Genomic DNA, 19284 nt, shown 5'->3' on the forward strand with positions numbered 1-19284 from the left:
CATGTCACATGCAGGTCTCAGTCCTTTCCCCAGTAAATAAGGGGCTGTTCTAACGGGCAACTAAGGCTCTGTTTAAATGGGCCTGGTACCCACATTCAGCTAAGTGCCCTTGGTCCCTGTTGGACCTTCAGGACACTGGTTATCATGGCCCTTGGCCTGCACGCACCAGGAATGCAGGGCTGTGCAAATATGATGGGACCGAGTTTCCAGCTCCCGGCTCCCATGAGAGCCTGTTCTGTGGGAGGAACCCCTTGGACATTGCTTTCGTCCTGGGCTTCAGTGCTTAGAGCCCTTGCTCTTTGTCACCCACTCAGCTCTGTCACGTGAGCCCTTGTCCCCATATGGATTACTGACATTGGGAGGGTGGCGGACAGTATGCGGTCATACTGGCCCAAAGGGGACAGAAACGAGGCACCTCTCAGCCAGGCCCCCCCGCCACCCGACAGCTGCTTGGCTGGGTTGCCCATTATCACAGCCGTGGTCCTGAATTCTGTTCCTCTTCAGGGAATGGGAGTTCAGGCCTCCGTGCCTCCCCTTAAAGCCCTGGTACCAGCGTTGGGAGATGGGGGCTGGGTCAAGCCGGTGAAGCTTTCTGGGCCTGGGGAGGATGGCAGTGGTGTTGTACCCCATGGCTGTCACCTCCAGGGAGGGGGTCACTCAGAGAAAAGCGCTGAGACCCAGGCTGTGGCTCAGCTGAGGGAGACATAGTATGGACTTTTACCACACAAGTTTATTTAAATAAAAGTGAACACATATGCAGGCTGGGTGGCCCGAAGGGCTGGGGTTGGGGAGGCGGGCAGAGAAAAGGCAGACGTACAAGAGGTCCGGGCAGAGTCTGTGTGGTATGAACCAAGCTGCAGGGGAGTGGCTGGGAGCCGCAGCGCAGTGCCGGGCTGTGGTGCTGGGCGCAGGGGGCCAAGGGTGGGCGAGCCTGGTGCCAGGAGGTCGTTTTCATCCCTCACATGCTCCCCTCCCTCTCCCTGACCACCAGGGCCTTAGGTAACCCCCCTCCTCAGTCCCCTATCCCTCTCCTGACATCAGCCTTTCCCTCAACTACTGGGAAGTCAAAAGACAAAATAAATAAGAATCGGTGAGTCCAGTCACGGCCCTGGCAACGGGGGAAGGGAAGCCAAGCCAGGCACGCTGCCCCGGAGCCCGTGCTGCCAGCCCTGGGAAAAGAACAGGTAAAGTGCAAGGAAAATCCAGTAAGTAAAAATATACCAATGACTTTGTCAAATATACAGCTGCTGGCTGTCAGGGGAGCGGGTGGTTGGCTGGGGCGGGTGGCCACAGCACCCTGGGGGAGTGTTGGCCGACACAGCATAGAGACAACGGAAATAAATAGGGGTGGGGTGGGCAGGGGTCCCGCGCACTGGGCCTGTGCCACAGGAAGAGGGGCCTCCGCCTGCTCACCTGCCCCGTCCCCCCAAGCCCTGCTCGCCAGGCTCCCCAATGCCGCGGCACTGACACAAAGCACCGGCCGACTGGCTGTCAGGAAAGGATTATAATGTGGGGGTGGGAGCGGGGTGGGGAGGCACGGAAGCCGTGCAGTCATCCAGGGCTGGGGCCGCCCTCAGTACTCGTCCTGGTCTTCCTGTTGGTGTTCCTCAATCTCATCGTCCTCAGGGGGTGCAAATCCTTCCTGGAGGGTGGAAGGGAGAGAGATGCTGAGCCAGGCAGGCAGGCCGAAGCTGCAGACTCCTGCAGGTGGCTTGGAGCCGGCCTGGGTTCCGGCCCCCTGCCCACTGCACATGCTCTGTGGGACCTTGGGCTGGTGCCTTCAGCCGGCTGCCCTCACTGGCCCATGCTCCCCAAGGCTCCTTCTGGTCTCAGGGTCTGATAGGAATGGGGGAGGCCCATCAGGTGCCCGGCAGGACTCACCTCGGTGGCATAGAGGATGCCAATGATGCCCGAGATGACAGGGCTGTTCTCACTTTCGTGTTCCTGGCAGATGAGCTCAATGTCTCGAAGTTTGCTGAAGTAGAAGTCGCGCTCCTTCTCCAGCCCATCCACCGTTAGCTTCAAATCCAGTAGCTGCTCGAGTGGGCGAGAAAGTGGTGTTCAAGCAGAGACCCCGGCGCCAGCCTCCCTTCCCGGCCTGATGCCCCAGGGGCCTGGCTTTCTCAGCTGCCTGTGCGCACGCCACTCACCTGCTGGTTGAGCTCAAGAATCTGGGCATCGGTCTCGTGGCCACCATTTCGGGCTGACGGAGGATTCTTCCGGAGGATACAGGGAGGAGCCACGTTGCTCAGCCGGCCGGAGGTCTGCATATTTTTGGGGCCTGTGGGTGACGTCCTCTGTGGAACTGTCCAGAGGAGGAAAGTCAGATGGGGCTGCATGAACCCACAGCCCACAGATGTGGCACGAGACAGCCTGGTGTGATGGCGGGGCAGGCCCATGCGAAAGGCAGGCACTCTCGCCCTCCCCTCCTCTCCCACTCTACATCTAGACCTCAAGCCACGGCCATACGACACCACAGCAGCTGGGCAGCCCTCTGGCAAGCCTGGGACAGCAGGGATGACAAGGAGCTGAAGAAAGTGTAAGGTGTGGGGAGGGAGGGGAACTGGGACAGCGAATTTGGGGAGTGGGGCTGGAGGGGTGAGGGCCCTCCTGTACTGACAGCTGGGGCCTGAGGAAAAGCAGCGGGCACAGGGCCTCAAGTCTGGCTCTTGCTGGGTCTTTCCTAACAGAAGCCCCAGCCCATAGCCACCCTCCCTGGGGGTGACTTCAGAGTCTCAAGACTGCAGGAGACCACAGAAACCTTCCCTTGGCCCTTTGGGTTGCCCGGGCCTCAGGATGGGCTTGGTGCCCTCTGCTGGGCCTGACTCGGGCACCCCAGCTCCTCCCCCGCACACCGTCATGCTTTGGCCACTTATTTTCCAGCTAAAGGCAGCTCCCAGGACAGAGCCTCTAATGCAAAGCAAGCAGGAGAGTGGGGGCAGGCCCAGGGGGCAGCAGCGCACACAGAGGAGCCGCTCTGCTATGACGGGTTCAGATGCGGGTGGCCAATCCTCCTGGCCAATCCTCCTGTCTCCCTGAGGCCCTGTTGCTTTTCCCCCTTCTCTTCTAGAACCCAGACAAAGCCTCGTTTCCAGAGATTGTCTCTTGAGGACTTGGGGCTGTGAGATTCTGGAAACGCAGGAAGATTTGGTCCATCTGGACAAACTCCCATCCCCAGGGAATCAGGTGGGCAGAGGGCAGAAGGAGTCCTTTGTGCCAGTCCCAGGCCCTTGGCTGGGATGACCTGGACACAGGAACCGTGCCAAGGGCTGCCCCGTCACCTCAAGGTCAGCAAGTTAGCTTGGGCGGCAGGAAGAAGTGGCTTGGGCCTCCCACCACCAGCGGCCACCTGAGCTGGCACCGGGGGCTCTCCTCCCACTGCGACTCCCCCTGGTCTAAGTGGGCAGCAGGCGGCATCATCTGAACTCCGTGATAACAGTCTCCTTTAGGCTGGCCGGGGGCCGGGCGGGCCAGTGGCCCAGGGGGCGCTGCTGGCTGCAGAGCCCCGCCGGCCTGGCCCCCCACACCCTTTCCCCAGCTCGGGCACGTTACCTGCTGTGCCAATGAGTTTCTTGGATTTGTTGAAGATCTGATCACCTGGGTTAGGAGGTGGTGCTACGTCCTGGCCCTGCCGCGCCAGCAGAGGGTTGTAATCCTTTCCATCATAGTTTGCGTCAAAGAATTTCTTAAACCACTGAATAAACTCAAAATTATCTTGGAATTTTCCTTTCACTAATTTCTCTACAGGAATGATCTGAAATAGACCACAGAAGCAGAGAACTTTAACCTCCGGCTGCTGCACAGCTGCCGTCCTTTGAGGGAGGGCTGCTGCTGTCAGGAAGCCCTGGGGCTGCAGTGGCCCCACCTTCCAGAGTCCCCCGCCCGGGGTCCAGAGACAGCCCTTTCCTCCAGGCACAGGAGGAAGTGCGTGGGGAGACGTCCCTTGGTGCTGCTCCCTGCACGTGGGGTGGGGGTTGCTGGAACCGGGGTCCTGGGCCATCGAGGCAGCAGTGAGCCAAGAGACTTCATGGGCCCTACAGAGGAGGAACTTAACAGGAGCAGTACACCGAGAGTCTCAAGTGTAGGGTCCAGAGAGGAGGAAGGAATGGGAATGCGGTCAGGATGGGGTGTCAAATGTTGTGGGGTTTTCCACTGAGCCTTGAGCCGGGGGAGCACTCCCCCTGGAGAGGCAGTGGGTGGAGAGTGGCATCAGAGCTGGAAGGACCCCAGCAGCCCCTGCTGCGGGCCATCTTCCCTGGGGTCACAGAGCTCCTCGGGGGCCCCTCAGAGCGCAGGCACCTACTTTGTCAACACCCATCTTCTTGAAAGCTGCTTGCAGCACCTTGAAGTTGTGGATGTATTCGTGCTCTAGCTTGGCCTGGAACTTCACCTTCCTCAAGTGCACACAGCCAGGGAAGAGCATATCCATGAACTGGCAGTAGGCTGCCCCTGCGGAGCAACATGGGCAGCTTGCTTTCACCTTCCTGGGCCCCCTGGGGCTACTCCCCTGAACGTCCCCATCTCCTCTCCTCTTTCTTTGGGGCCAGGGCCAGTCACACTTGTGGAATAGTGAAGTGAAAGTCACTCAGTCATGTCAAACTCTCTGTGACCCCATGGACTGAAGCCCACCAGGCTCCTCTGTTCATGGAATTCTCCAGGCAAGAAGACTGGAGTGGGTTGCCATTTCCTTCTCCAATACTTGAAGGATAGGCACAACCAGAATTCCCAAGAATAGGAGCAATTACTATATAATGATACAATGAGGTACCAGCACCATATCAAACACCGGCTTCCCCTGGTGGTTCAGGGGTTAAAGGAATACGCCTGCAGTGCAGGAGCCGCAGGAGATGTAGGTTTGATCCCTGGGTTGGAAAGATCCTCTGGAAGAGGGCATGGCAACCCACTCCAGTATTCTTGCCTGGAAAACCCCATGGACAGAGGAGCCTGGTGGGCTACAGTCCACAGCAAAGAGTAGTACACGACTGAATCGACTTAGCATGCACACACCATATCAAACACTGCATGTATGGCATTTGGTCCTAACAGCAACCCTACTTATACAGCTGCTGTCATCTCCATTTATGGACCGGAAAACTGAGACCTAGAAAGAGGGGTGCTGACTTGCCCAGGGTTGCACTACAGGAAGAGCTGAGACTGGGACCTCCTGAGTGGCTGGGCTGGACCTGGTGCCGGTGATCTCTGGTTCACTGTTTGCCTCTCCTGCAGCCCTGCACTGTACTTCTGCGCTTTGGACTTTTTCCACCCCACTGAGACCCCCATTTCCTTCCTTCAACTCCAGAACTGTGGCTGGTTGAGGGCTCTGCAGGTCTCCTTAATCTCCTTAATCCTCAATGTCCGCTGAGGCTGTTCTGCCTCCTGCCTTCGCTGCCCTCCCCTCCGCACTCCCCCTTCCCCATTCCCAGCCTCCAACCTGAGCAGAGCTGTTCTATCTTGGTATAGTTGAGGTGCAGGGAGTCGTTGACCCATGCAAGCATATCATGGCGACTCAGATTCTCACTGGTCACAGATGTGGAGTACACATTGACGGCCATGCCCCAGCTGCAAAGAAAGGAAAGACAAGGTCAGCTCCTGGGGGCCTTGTGCTGTTCTTGGGCCCAAAGGAGAGAAGGGGCTGGGGGTCCCTGGAAAAACGAGAAGCATCTTCCTCCAGACTAGCAGCTTATCTCCTGGGGAAGGGGTACTTACTCACCCTTGAACATCTGGTGATTACCTACTATAAGATCTCCTGGAGAAGGGAATGGCAACCCATTCTAGTATTCTTGTGTGGAGAATCCTACAAACAGAGGAGCCTGGCAGGCTATAGTCCATGGGGCCACAGAGTCAGACACGACGGAGCACACACACATACTATACAGGGTGCGTGTGTGTGCTCCGCTGTGTCTGACTGTCCATGGAATTTTCCAGGCAAGAATACTGGAGTGGGGTGCCACTCCCTACTCTACGAGATCTTTCGGACCCAGGAATTGAACTTGCGTCTCTCGTGTCTCCTGCATTGGCAGGCAGATTCTTTACCACTTTGCTGTTACTCAGTTGCTCAGCTGTGTCCAACTCTTTGCAACCCCGTAAGTTCCAATATTTTGGGCACCTGATGCAAAGAGCCAACTCACCAGGAAAGCCCCTGATGCTGGGAAAGATTGAGGGCAACAGGAGAAGGGGGTGGCAGAGGATGAGATGGTTAGATAGCATCACTGACTCAATGGACATGAGTTTGAGCAAACTCTGGGAGATACTGAAGGACAGGGAAGCCTGGTGTGCTGCAGTCCATGGAGTTGCAAAGAGTTGGACATGACTGAGCGCATGCATGCACGCACGCACACACACACACACACACACACACTATACGATGGACCCGTGCTAAGAAATGGTGAAGTCAGAAGTGGTCTCTGCCTCCAAAGAATTTACAGACAGGCAGATGTCCAGAGCAGGGAGTGATGGGGCAGGAAGAGCAGGACAAGCAGAGTTCAGGGGTGGCACAAGGAAAGGAGTGACCTTTTCTGCTTGACAGGGTCAGCGAAGACTTCAGAGCAGTCTGAAAGGGGTAGGAATTTTCTGAATGTATGGGGGGACAGGGTGGAAGAGCTGTGCAGGCCCCAGGACTAGCAAGAACAAAGTTATGGCTTATTGCTGGGACTCTGAGTTGTTCAGCAGGCAGGGGAAACCGTGTTCATGTTGGGGTGTGGTACAAAGAGGCTGGAAGGGGCTGGTTGCGCAGGGCTTTGTTTACCATGAGGAAGAGTCTGTTTAAACAAGAGAAGCCATTAGAGGATTTTAAGCAGATAGTACTTGACCACATTTGGGTTCTAGAAAGCTGACTCATCTTCACATCTGCTCTGACTTCAAACTCTATATCCCTGTGGCTTGCTGATGGATCCACAGACACCTGAATTTCGCTTATACAGAAACTTCCCTTAGTACATGCTCTGTTTCTGCATTTGTTATCCCAGTGAATGCACCACCCATCACCCCATCACCCATGCTTGAAACCTGTGGGGTCAGTCCAGATAGCTCCTCCCCCTCATCCTCAAAGTCCAACATTCAGCAAGGCAGCACTGCCCTCCAATGTGCCTGCTCTTCTCGGCCTCCTGCTGCCCTGGGGTTTCTGCATATCCATTCTCTCTGGCCAAGACGAGCAAGAGCCTCCTGGGGGCCCATCAGCCTCCAGGCTCTCCCTTGCTCTACTCCATCACTGACACTGCTGCACTCAGACTCTTCGAAAGCAGCCCTGGTCTCTCCAACCCCTAGCTCACAAATGAGCTAGAGACACAAATGAGCGGTCACAAACGAGACACCCAGTGGCCGGACTTGCCCTGCAGACTTGAATGGTTTAGCACTCACAGTGTTGGAAACATTTTTGAGTTAGTACTCAAGATTTTTCTGGAACAGAACTGAACTCAAGATTTTAAAGTTGGGATGTTCCACACAGGCAAATTGGGATTTCTGGCTTCTTTTGGCAACCCCGAGTCCGTGTTCCCACGCAGCAACCTACAGCTGGAGCTGAGCAGAGGCGGCCCTCTCGGGCCAGTGGGTGTGAGCGTGTTCTTACTCTCCCCTCATCCCCCCCGCAGAGGTCAAGTGTCGGTTGCTGTTTATTACTGACTTGCACTGTTACAAGGGAAAACTTTCTTGTAACTAGATCTTTTATCAGAAATGGAGAAACAGGACTGCATATTCCCAGAATTGGGAGAGTACATATTTCTGGAGTGAAGAGTATTTTTTAGGTTTAATATGCAAAGTGTCTCCCTGAAGGAAGAATACACCCACCCCACTCCCCCATCCAGAGGGCATCTGTTCTTGTAACGTGACCTGCTTCCCACCACTTGTCAAGCTCATCAATGGGCCCTCCCTCTCTAGCCCTGTGGTCTTCTTTGATCCCCTGGTGGGAGTCATGGGCAGCTCTCTACTCACCTTCTGCCTGGAATGCAGTCCCACCCCCACAGTTCATTCATTCTCTGCTCTGCTGCTGCTGCTAAGTCGCTTCAGTCGTGTCCGACTCTGTGCGACGACACAGATGGCAGCCCACGAGGGTCCCCCGTCCGTGGGGTTCTCCAAGCAAGAACACTGGAGTGTGTTGCCACTTCTTTCTCCAGTGCATGAAAGTGAAAGGCTCTCAAACTGTGGTCCCTGGTGCACCATTGGTGCTCTGTGGGCATCAGCTTGTTAGAGATTTCAAGTTAGAAATTCCTATTTTTGAGCTTTGCCCCCGACCTACTGAGTCAGAATCTGCACTTGACCAAGAGGGTCTACAGGCACAGTCAAATTAGAGAAGCTGTTTTAGAGAGGAGGCTCAGCTGGCGTCTGCTAGGCTCTGCTCCCCCACAGCCCCACCCAAGTACAGACAATGGAACCTCACTAGATGCACATTTAATTTCAATACATTTTTTGAAAAAAAAAATCAGGACACCCTCCTGTATACTCCTAGTCTTTCCTCCTTTTAAAAATAGACTTTGTCCTTCATTGCCTAAAGGAAGGAAGGCTAAGATAGGGCTGGAAAGCCAAGGGAAACAAAAATTATTGTCTTGGGAGCTTCCAAGGACTCAGGAGCTAACAATTGCGGGGATTTCCAAGGGTAATTTTGACTGCACTTGAGTATCCTCTTACACAGTGGTTCTGAACCACTACCCTGTAATCTGACCATTGCACTAACCACTGGACTTGTTGAAATGCCTGCCTCTCGCATCAGGAAGCACCTCAAAGCCAGGGGTGGTGTTTCTAGGCCTGTCACAGGGAAGGTATTGAGCAAATTTGTTGAATGATTGAGTGACACCTTCTCTCTTCTTTCTGAATCCTCTTATATCAGCTTCTGGCCTGGACCCTCCCTCCCCAACTCAACCTTCAGGACTTAGCTGGGGCTCTAGCTCCTCTAGAAAATGTTCTCTGAGCTGCTGCGCAGGGAGGCATGGCCCTGCTCTGTGTCTGTCACCCTGAGCATACTCAATCATGGCATTGATTCCACTCTCTTGAAACCACTTGTGTGTCTGTCCCTTCCACCTGACTGTAAACTCCTCAGTGACCAGGCTGTTTCATTCACTTTGGGGTTCTAGATCAATTCTCAATGAACAATAATCACAGAGATTGGAGTTGGGAGAGTGCCTCTTGGTTTCCAGGGAGCTCACCTAAAGTACAGAGAAGGAAATGGCAACACACTCCACTGTTCTTGCGTGGAGAATCCCAGGGATGGGGGAGCCTGGTGGCCTGCCATCTATGGGGTCACACAGAGTCGGACACGACTGAAGCAACTTAACAGCAGCAGCAGCAGCACCTAAAGTAACCTCAGCAGGCAAGGCAGGAGTGTGTGGACACCAGACTTGATTAGGGAGGCATGTGGGGAGGGTCCCAGACTTGACTGGGGAGGCAGGTGGGGAGTGTCAAGGCAAGTGTATTGTATTTTGATGAGTATTTAATTAGGAACTCTGAGAAACTGACAGATTTGCCCCATCCTCAAAGAGTTTACAGTCTTACTGGGAGACCAACATACACCAGAACAATACAACCAAATGCCCCAAAGTGTGGTGGAAACAGTAGGTGCTCCAGGAAGACAGGAAGGAGAGAGTGTGCAGAGCTGGAGAGTGGATTTGAATGACCCTAATATGAAAGGTCAGGCCCTACCAGGCCTTCGGGGGGAGGAGGTGTGCAGAGGCCTGCGGGACCTGAATGCAGAGGGGACAAGGCTTCTCACAGGCTTGGGGACTCATTTCTCCATGAGGCCCTGGGGGCTCTTTTGGACCTGGGTTCCTGAGGCAAGAGTCTGAACTGGTCAGGGGTGGTTCCGGGAGGCATAGGGTGGTCTTAGGTTGGTCCTGGGAGCTCCTGAGCCACTTAAAGAATTTTTTTTCCTGTTTACTGTGTATGGTTTTCAAGTGCTGATTATTGAAAGAAAGCACAGGCACTGGTCCCCCTCTAAACCGGTCCTCCAGTTTCTGACTGAAATCATTTGAGCTTCAAAGATCTTCCAACCCGCGGGCAGCCTTCCTGTGGTTTCTCAACATCTCTATATTATATATAGCCGTGTCATGTGTATTATTATATAATATATATAGTACACTATATAAATATACATTAATTATATTTATACATAGGTGCCTAAAATGGTAAAGAATCTCCCTGCAATGCAGGAGACCCAGGTTCTATCCTTGGGTTGGGAAGATCCCCTGGAGAAAGGAATGGTTACCTACTCCAGTTAATATATAAGTTAAATAAATCACCCTGCTTATTTAACTTACATGCAGAGTACATCATGCGAAATGCCAGGCTGGATGAAGCACAAGCTGGAATCAAGATTGCTGGGAGAAATATCAATAACCTCAGATATGCAGATGATACCACCCTTATGGCAGAAAGCGAAGAAGAACTAAAGAGCCTCCTGATGAAAGTGAAAGAGAAGAGAGAAAAGGCTGGCTTAAAACTCAACATTCAAAAAACAAAGATCACGGTATCTGGTCCCATCACTTCATGGCAAATAGACGGGGAAACAATGGAAACAGTGACAAACTTTATTTTCTTGGGCTCCAAAATCACTGCAGATGGTGACTGCAGCCATGAAATTAAAAGACGCTTGCTCCTTGGAAGAAAAGCTATGACCAACCTAGATAGCATATAAAAGGCAGAGACATTACTTTGCTGACAAAGGTCCATCTAGTCAAAGCTATGGTTTTTCCAGTAGTCATGTATGGATGTGATAGTTGGACTATAAAGAAAGCTGAGTGCCAAAGAATTGATGCTTTTCAGTGGTGGTGTTGGAGAAGACTCTTGAGAGTCCCTTCGACTGCAAGATCAAACCAGTCAATCCTGAAGGAACTCAGTCCTGAATATTCACTGGAAGGACTGATGCTGAAGGTGAGACTCCAATACTTTGGCCACCTGATGTGAAGAACTGACTCACTGGGAAACACCCTGATGCTGAGAAAGATTAAAGGCAGGAGGAGAAGGGGATGACAGAGGATAAGATGGTTGGATGGCATTACCAACTCAATAGACATGAGTTTGAGCAAGTTCCGGGAGTTGGTGATGGACAGGAAAGCCTGGTGTGCTACAGTCCATGGGGCTGCAGAGTCAGACATGGCTGATTGAACTGAACTGAACTGACCTACTCCAGTTTTCTTGCCTGGAGAATCTTATGGACAGAGGAGTCTGGCAGGCTACAGTCCATGGGGTCTCAAAGAGTCAGACATGACTCAGCGACTGAACAACAACAATACATAATGTAGTACATATTCATATATAGTATGTATATATGGTATATATGAATATATTTATATATGATATAGTTGGCTCTCAGTATCCATGGGAGATCTGCTCCAGGACCACTGTGGATACCAAAATCTATGGGTGCTCAAGTCCCTTATGCAAAATGACATGGTATTTGCAAATAACCTCTGTACATCCTACTGTATACTTTAAATCATCTCTAGATTACATATAATACCTCATACAAGTAGTATGAGGTAAGTAGTCACTGTTTCATGGCAAATTCAAGTTTTACTTTTTGGAACTTCCTGAAATTTTTTTCAAATTGTGGTTGTTGAATCCGTGGGTATGGAACCAACAAATATGGAGAATTGACTGTGCAATATATTTGATGATACACACACACACACAGCTTTTATGTCTATATAATTTAAAACATACTCCTGATACACAACCCGGTATTAGAACCACAGTCCTCATCTGATGCATGGTGTGGCCCGCACTGCAATAGCACGGGCTATATACTGGGGGGTAGGTCACATGAAGCAGGGTGGCAGGGTGGGGTCGGTATGGGTGGGCAGCTGATACGTGGAACAGAGCCTTGTCTCCACTCAGGACTGCCTCTGGTTCTTTCAGGTGATGCTACCCTCTGGCCCAGCTGGGCTTCATTTTGGCTCAGGACAACTCATCCAAGGCACTCAGGGCTCTTTGCAAGGATCTCCAGTCACACTTGCTGGGGGTCATGAAGAAACCCATCTCCTAGTTCTCCTATTCCTTGTCAGGATGGGGTGGAGGGGCAGGATGCCCTTCTTTTAATGCTCCTCTCCTAGATTTGGCCCTATAAATACAGCTAAATTGTGACCAGCAGGTGGCACCAGGTCCTGGGCAAAGACTCCTTTAGAAGTTTCTCCCATCCCTAAATTCCCCTCTCCCTAGCTCAATTCAGACAAGGAAGAGCTCCTGACTTTGACCCTATCCCTCAAAGAGGAAGCCTGGTTGGGTCAAACCTGGTGGTATCAGGGCAGCGGCTTGAGTGGAATCCTTGTTCTTGATCCAAGTGCCCTCTAAGAACTGAACAAACTGTAATTGGCTAGGGCATTGGGTCAACTCTAAGATTCTGGACTCAACTAAACCAACCCCCCAATTCCCCAGAGTCATAAGTTAAATGCATCAGTGGATCCAACTTCCAATGACTTTTTGTACTGGGGGTTGACTCAGGCCTAGACTCAAGCCAGACCAGCTTCTTGGGGTGAAGGTATATAAAGCATCCGCCCAGGTATCTTGCCCTAAGTGAACCAGTTACCCACCACTGCAGCGGAGACAAAATCTGAGACAACTCTTAAAGTGAATGCACCTGTAACCAAGGGCTGGGTCACCTCCCCTGAGAGAATGGTAGGCAACACCTAGAGGAGGCAGGCTGTGTTCCAAGGGCTACAGTAGCCGGGTCTTGCTCCACCCCCATCCCTGTGTTTCCACCCTGGCCTCTGCCACATGGTGACTGTCAGGAGAAACAGCTGCCCGGGTTGTAGCATGTTACCGTCCAGCCTGAAACCCCATCCAAGAATCAGACTGAGGACACGGCCTTGGGAACAATCTGCTCTGCAGGGTCTTGACTCCTGCTACCAGGACGGGGGTCAAGGGAAAGAAAAGTTGAGGAGGTTTAGTCTGGTGATATGCAAAATCATTTCCTATGCGAGGACCGTCAGGTTCACGATGCAGTCACTGGTAATGGGAAAGACAGTTATCACTCATCAGGGGAGGCGGAGCTGTCAGCCATTCTGCAGCCAGAGGCTTCCAACATGGTCATCAAGACCAAATCTGAACATCCCGTGGCTGGAAAGAGTTTCCAGAGACCATCTAGTTCCTTCCCAGATCCCTAGGGCTGTACTGAGAGCATTTATATTCCTAAATCATAAATGAGACTGAATAACTCTGAAAGCTCACATTCTAATGTTTAATAACCTTATCACTGGCCTAACTCTAACTTTTTAAGTATTCAGTGGAGCTCTACCTTGCACAAATATGTCTTGAAGATAACCCAGGGGTTATCTACTCAGTCTTCTCTAATTCTTTGGTCCCTAGAACTCCTTGCAGTTCCCAGTTCCCTTGCAGTTCCTTCTGCTCCCCACAGCTGTGAGGGACACACTGGGTCTTTCAGCCCTGTAGTGGGTGTTGGACCTGCCTCCAGAAGGCTCCAAAATGGTTAAGAATACCAGATCTCCAGTCACACAACTTGAGCTTAAATCCTGGCTCTAACATTTCCTAGTTGCTTGACTTTGGGCCTCAGTTTCCTCATCAATAAAATGGGGACAATGAGAGTCCCCACTTCACAGAGCTGTTTCAAGAACTAATTGAGTCATGTGTATAAAGTGCTGGACACAGCCTGGCACCTGGTAAGCACTTGGTCAGTATTATCGGCATTATTAGGGCAGACACTGAGATCCAAGGTCACATTCCTGAGAAGCAGGCACCCAGCACACATCCAGGTTCAGGCCTCCAAGATCCTGGAATGCCAGTCTAGGAGGGAGACAGACCACAGAATTGTGCCTTTCTCTGCTCTTTCTGCCTGGGAATAACCGTCTGGGCTACCTGAAGCTGGGGCTTCTAACCACGATCCCTCCCCAACTCCAGATTTCCCATACATTCTGCTTTGTAGATGCCATCCTACCGGTCAGGAAAACTGGAACAGATGCTGTGGGATCAGACGAGAGAGAACTCTGAGGAGCTTGCCAAAATGTTTCCCACTCCTGACATGGGGCAATGCCCATTGTCATTGGCCCCCTTCCTGCCTGGGCCCAGGGGGCTGAAGTCACCTGTTTGGAAAGTCTGCAAAATTGTTACCCCGTGCCCCCTGGGTTACACACCCAAGTTATCCTGGGATTGCATGGAGGCAATAAGTGCAGGCAGGGAGGCAGGGTTCTGAGGGACTGGAGGAGCCCTGCCAGCGGGTCACAAAGCCCTGGCAGACCCAGCCAATCACCTTCTTCTCATGGTTGACCCAGGACCTGACTCATGGGGAGGCTCAGCCTCCTGAAGCTGAATTTAAAAAGGAGAGATGGGCAGGAGTAGTAGTTCCAGGGCTGCTGGGGAACATGCCCACTCCAGCAGATCCAGGACAGGGATCTGGACCATGCAGGCTCAGGTAGGAACTGGAGCTTCTCCAGGATTCTGTTCTCATTGCACTTTTAGGTCATGTAGCTCTTCCCCAAGATCCTGAACCCTGCTGAGGTCCCAGCCACTGGAGTTCTGAACACGCCCTGCTGACTGTGATCTGAATTCTAAACAGGCAGGTCCACATAATGGGGCTCTGCCCTTGCAGCTGCTGTCCCAGGGAAGGTGTCCTTTGGGGAGTCCTAGCCAGATTGCTCTATCTGGTCATTACTTAAAGGGTTAATGGGAATCCAGGAGGGGAGTACACAGAACTCCTCACTTGCTAAAATTAATCATTATTAGTAGGGCCCGTGTCGGTGGGCAGGTAGAAAGGCAAACCTTTCTTTCCAGTGGCTCTCTACTGAAGATCTTTAAGTTCCACAAACACTTAACTTTTTAAGCCAACAAACTTTCATGATAGGATCCACCATCAGAGCAAGATTACCAGCAGCAGACTCCTGGAGCTGTGGGGTGTGGGGAAGCCAGGTTGAATGGGAGATGTGGCTCGGCTATGGGCTCTGCCACTCACTGCCCGTGAGACTTTGAGCAAGTATCGAGTTGGCCAAAAAAGTTCATACTGGTTTTCTGTAACATGTTGTGGAAAACCCAAATGAATTCTTTGGCCAACACGATAGTTTGAAGTATCCAAGCCTCAGTTTTCACGTCTGAAGGGTCAGGATGATTCTCTTGAGTATGGCGTTGCTGTGGGCTTAATGAGATACCCTGTCTTTGGGAACCAGAGGTTCATCATCTCCCCACTTTGGGGGTTGAGCAACCTTAATGACAGGCAGAGGATGATCAATGTGTCTGACTTATGGTCTTCTTCCCAGGACCCTGGAAAACTCCCCACAACGCTCCGATCGGGTGCCTGAGCAGGGGGAGAGCGGGGGCAGGTGTGGCTTCAGGTTGTGGTTCTTCGGCAGCTATGCTGGCGCTCTGGTGCCCGTTTCTTTCCTTCACTAGTACTAGCCTGGGGCCCTGGGCACAACAGCTGCTCAATAAACACTGCTGGATGAATGAATGAATGGGAGCGGCTGAACTGCAGTGTGGGGTTTCCGGTGGCAGGTGGGTTCAGAAAGGGTGGTTTTCTGGCCATATTTCCTTTCTGTTGACCACAAGGAGCAGGATAGGAGAAAACAGGCTGTACCTGCTGGCCACATACAACCAAATGCACCCTGAAGCCCCTGTATGCTCAGCAAGAGATTGAAAAAGACCTCTTCCTCTGATACAAGGAAAAGAGAAATGAGGTGAAGTGAGAGTCCCTCAGTCGTGTCCGACTCTTTGTGACCCCATGGACTATGGCCCGCCAGGCTCCTCTGTCCATGGAATTCTCCAGGCAAGAATACTGGAGTGGGTTGCCATTCCCTTCTCCAGGGGATCTTCCCGACCCAGGGATCAAACCTGGGTCTCTCGCATTGCAGGCAGATTCTTTACCATCTGAGCCACAGGGGAAGAAGCCCATATAGCCGCCAGACTCCCCAGAGCAGGGCTCTGGGATGGTTCTGAGAACAGAACTTGGTACCTGTTGGGAGGACGCCCCAGTTGGGACTGGCTCTCAGTCCAGCTCTGTGCACACCTCAGGGGAGGCATATGCTAGCCCACCTGTGGCCTGAACATCGAGAGGGAGGGGGCTGCAGCAGCAGCTGGGACGCGTAGGGTAGAGAACATTTGCGTCTGCAGCCCTAGTAGGCTTGCTATCTCCTTCCTGATCTTTCATGCTTCTTTGGGGGCACATTCAAATCATGTCACTTAATCTTTTCACAGGCTGTTTCTTCAGTCAGCCCGTATGGCTGACAGTTGTCATCTGGCCAAGCGGCATGCTCTCCCCTCCTCTGAAACTGGACTCTATGAATCATTCAGTCTCCTCTCCCTCCAGCCTGGGCCCGGGCCTTTCTCTGCTCTCAGAGCCCCGCTCCTCTTCCCCCACCACAGCCAAACCACCAGTTTTATTTCCTGGCCTTTTATTTAAAAAAAATACTTTTGTAGCAAGTATTATTATCAAACTCCACTCATTGGGCCAGCCACCCTTGTGGTGGTAGAGAAAAACTTGCCCCTCACGTAGCACACCACCTATACTTGTGAGTTCATTAGCCAGCAGCCTCAGCTCCAAGCTCTAACAATGTGCATCTCCTCGCCTTTTGGCTTTTTGCTTATTTCACTGACCTGCTTATTACACTCTGACCTTTCCACCAGCAGGTCTACCTGACGATGTCCAGAACAAACCTGGCAACGTTCAACATCTGAGTCTCTTCCTCTCGTGGAGACTGTCATTCATCCCCAAGACTTTACCTGCCCCACTGCAGGCAACAGCCATTCCCCCTCAGCAAGGATGTGCAGTGAGGGGCACATTCAGGCCTGTCTGCCTTTAAATAGCTTCTCTCCTGAGCTACCATGGTGCTTGATGTTCCCACCACGAATGCCACTCTTCTGAATTATATAGCATTTGTCTCCAAAAAACCTTAGTTATTATCTCAATTTTAAATAGGAGGAGATGAAGACTCTGGGTTCAAGCGACATACTAAGAATTAAGATCAACCACTGGCAAGGCCAGACCATGGACCCAGGCCATCTGCACCCAAATCCTGTGCTCCTCCCACACCATGGCCCTGAGGCGGGAAGACTGACTTGGTTCTGCACAGTGCTAGTGCAGGATGGGGCTGCTCTGGTCGGTAAAGAATCCGCCTAAAATGTGGGAGACCTGGGTTCGATCCCTGGGTTGGGAAGATCCCCTGGAGGAGGGCATGGCAACCCATTCCAGTATTCTTGCCTGGAGAATCCTATGGACAAAGGAGCCTGGAGGGCTACAGTCCACGGGGTCGCAAAGAGTCGGACACGACTGAGTGACTAAGCACAGCACAGCACAGTGCAGGATGACTTGCCCCGATTTCGGCTCCTGAGCATTAGGAGAAAGGAAAGGAAATGTCAACGGTTTTCTACTTTATATTTCTCTTTCCAAGCTACTGCAGCATTGCTCACTCAGCAAGGGTTTATTGACCATTTCTGTAATGTGCTAATCCCTCCACGAGGCACCATGAGGACATAGGATGATTTTAAATCTTGGGTCTTCTCTTCAAGGAGCCTTTGTTTGGTTGAAGAAACAAGAGTAACTAATGAAACAGCACAAGATTCCACAAACCAGAATATATGAAGCACTAACTTGTGCGAGTGCATTTGGCTTTTAAGTGCTCCAGGAGAGTGTGGAGGCTGAGAGGGGCCTGAGTAGTTAAACGGCTTCTGGGGGAAAGTGGCACCAAATTTAAGACTTTAAAGATGGTAGGATGTTAGAGAGAAGTGAAGAGAAAATGGAAAATTTGGGACACGGGAAACATGTTTGTGATTACTTTCCTTTGAAAAATGAGCATGAGACCAATGATCAAATCTTAGAGGAATGTTACAGGATGCAATCAAGAGAGGAAATGGGAGAGGCAGGCGGTGTCCCTGGTGCCAAGGGAGCGACAGTTTTGATGAGGAGGTTACCTGCCCTGTTTAACGAAGTTACCAGACCTTGGATGGAGAAGTGCTCATTAGATTGTGCAAGGAGAAATGATGAAACTCTGAGTCGTCGTGCTGGAGTGTGAGGACTGAATCTCGACCTGAAGACAATTATGGAGCCCCAGATTATTTGCCTGAGAGGATGCGGAGGAGAGAGATCAGGGGTTTGTCACCAAGGCCAGTGGGTCTGCTGTGGCGCGGCAGGTGGACTTGATAGAGAGTGACAGCTTGCGAGGTGAATACCTTGCTTCTTTCAGTAAAATCTGGAAAATTCATATCCTATCCTTAAATTCTAGGTTGTATCTGTCTAAGGGGGATCATGAGTGCAATCTCATGGTCTTTCTAAAGTTTTACAACATGGTATCATGAAAGAATGGAGAAGGCAATGGCACCCCACTCCAGTACTCTTGCCTGAAAAACCCCATGGACGGAGGAGCCTGGTGGGCTGCAGTCCATGGGGTTATAACGAGTCGGACACAATTGAGCAACTTTACTTTCACTTTTCACTTTCATGCCTTGGAGAAGGAAATGGCAACCCACTTCAGTGTTCTTGCCTGGAGAATCCCAGGGACGGGGGAGCTTGGTGGGCTGCTGTTTATGGAGTCGCACAGAGTTGGATACGACTGAAGTGACTTAGCAGCAGCAGCAGCAGCATCACGAAAGAAATGAAGGAATGAACAAGAAATTCAACATAATAATGTCTTAACTAAGTTGAATGTTTGGAGAATGTTTTAAGTATGAATATACTGTTCTGTTTAAGTGTGGTTAACCAAACCCCCTTTTGGGCTTTAGTTTTGAAAATTATTAAAGTAAATTATTTCAGAGCCTCCAATTCACTTACTCACTGATCACTGTTTGTGGAGTGTGTGTTCCAGGCACTGAGCCTGGCATGAGGCCTATAGGAAGGAAGTGGACCTACTCTGTGTCCTTGAGGATTTCATAGACTAGTCTGGGAGCTAGACAAGTAGACGAAATAAGCAAAGGGTGACACATTACACTACAACCCCAGATGCAGGAAAGGCATGCTGCTGGAGTAACTCTGCTGTCTGGGTCAGGGCTTCTAGAAAAAGAATAGTTTGAATGGGGTCTTGAAGAAGCTTATCAAGCAAACAAGAGTCAAGACAATAGAGGAATAGACTGGGAGGAGGGAGGAGATTTTGAATAGTTTACCCCAAAACGCATGCTGGAGGCAGAAGAGGATGTGGTTAGTGGTAGAAGCTACAAGCAAGAGCTCCATAAGAGAACTGGGAGTTATTCCATCCTGGGAGAAGCTCATCAAGGGATTTTTTCCCCCCCACAAATACAAGATATTTGCAACAATGCAAAAATATCCCTAACACTACTATAGTCAAAATAGTTGAGCATCATTTCCAAATCAAAAATACAGCAAATGAAATTATAGTGCTTAGAAACTGCATTAAATGTATAATTCTTGGG

The 19284-nt window shown here is 51.3% G+C and overlaps 1 protein-coding gene and 1 non-coding gene across 3 annotated transcripts in view; both read right to left on the minus strand.

Annotated features, from left to right (window-relative positions):
* Positions 1-710: 710 nt before the first annotated feature.
* Positions 711-19284, minus strand: part of MAPRE3 (microtubule associated protein RP/EB family member 3) — a 56530-nt gene continuing 37956 nt past the window's right edge. The window contains exons 2-7 of one of the 2 annotated variants that reach the window (XM_027555872.1): positions 5432-5559; positions 4304-4449; positions 3553-3754; positions 2151-2305; positions 1882-2034; positions 711-1642 (exon numbers count right to left, since the gene is read on the minus strand). In XM_027555872.1, the coding sequence (XP_027411673.1) occupies positions 1574-1642; positions 1882-2034; positions 2151-2305; positions 3553-3754; positions 4304-4449; positions 5432-5552 (846 nt within the window). In that variant the 5' untranslated portion in view covers positions 5553-5559 and the 3' untranslated portion in view covers positions 711-1573. The remainder of the gene's footprint in view (positions 1643-1881; positions 2035-2150; positions 2306-3552; positions 3755-4303; positions 4450-5431; positions 5560-19284) is intronic. The other variant, XM_027555871.1, reaches the window with a different exon arrangement.
* LOC113901953 lies at positions 16334-16483 on the minus strand. Its single transcript, XR_003513611.1, has one exon. It is a non-coding gene; the product is annotated as a small nucleolar RNA SNORA62/SNORA6 family (small nucleolar RNA).

This window comes from Bos indicus x Bos taurus, chromosome 11 (genome assembly GCF_003369695.1).
Source record: "Bos indicus x Bos taurus breed Angus x Brahman F1 hybrid chromosome 11, Bos_hybrid_MaternalHap_v2.0, whole genome shotgun sequence".
NCBI lineage: Eukaryota > Metazoa > Chordata > Mammalia > Artiodactyla > Bovidae > Bos > Bos indicus x Bos taurus.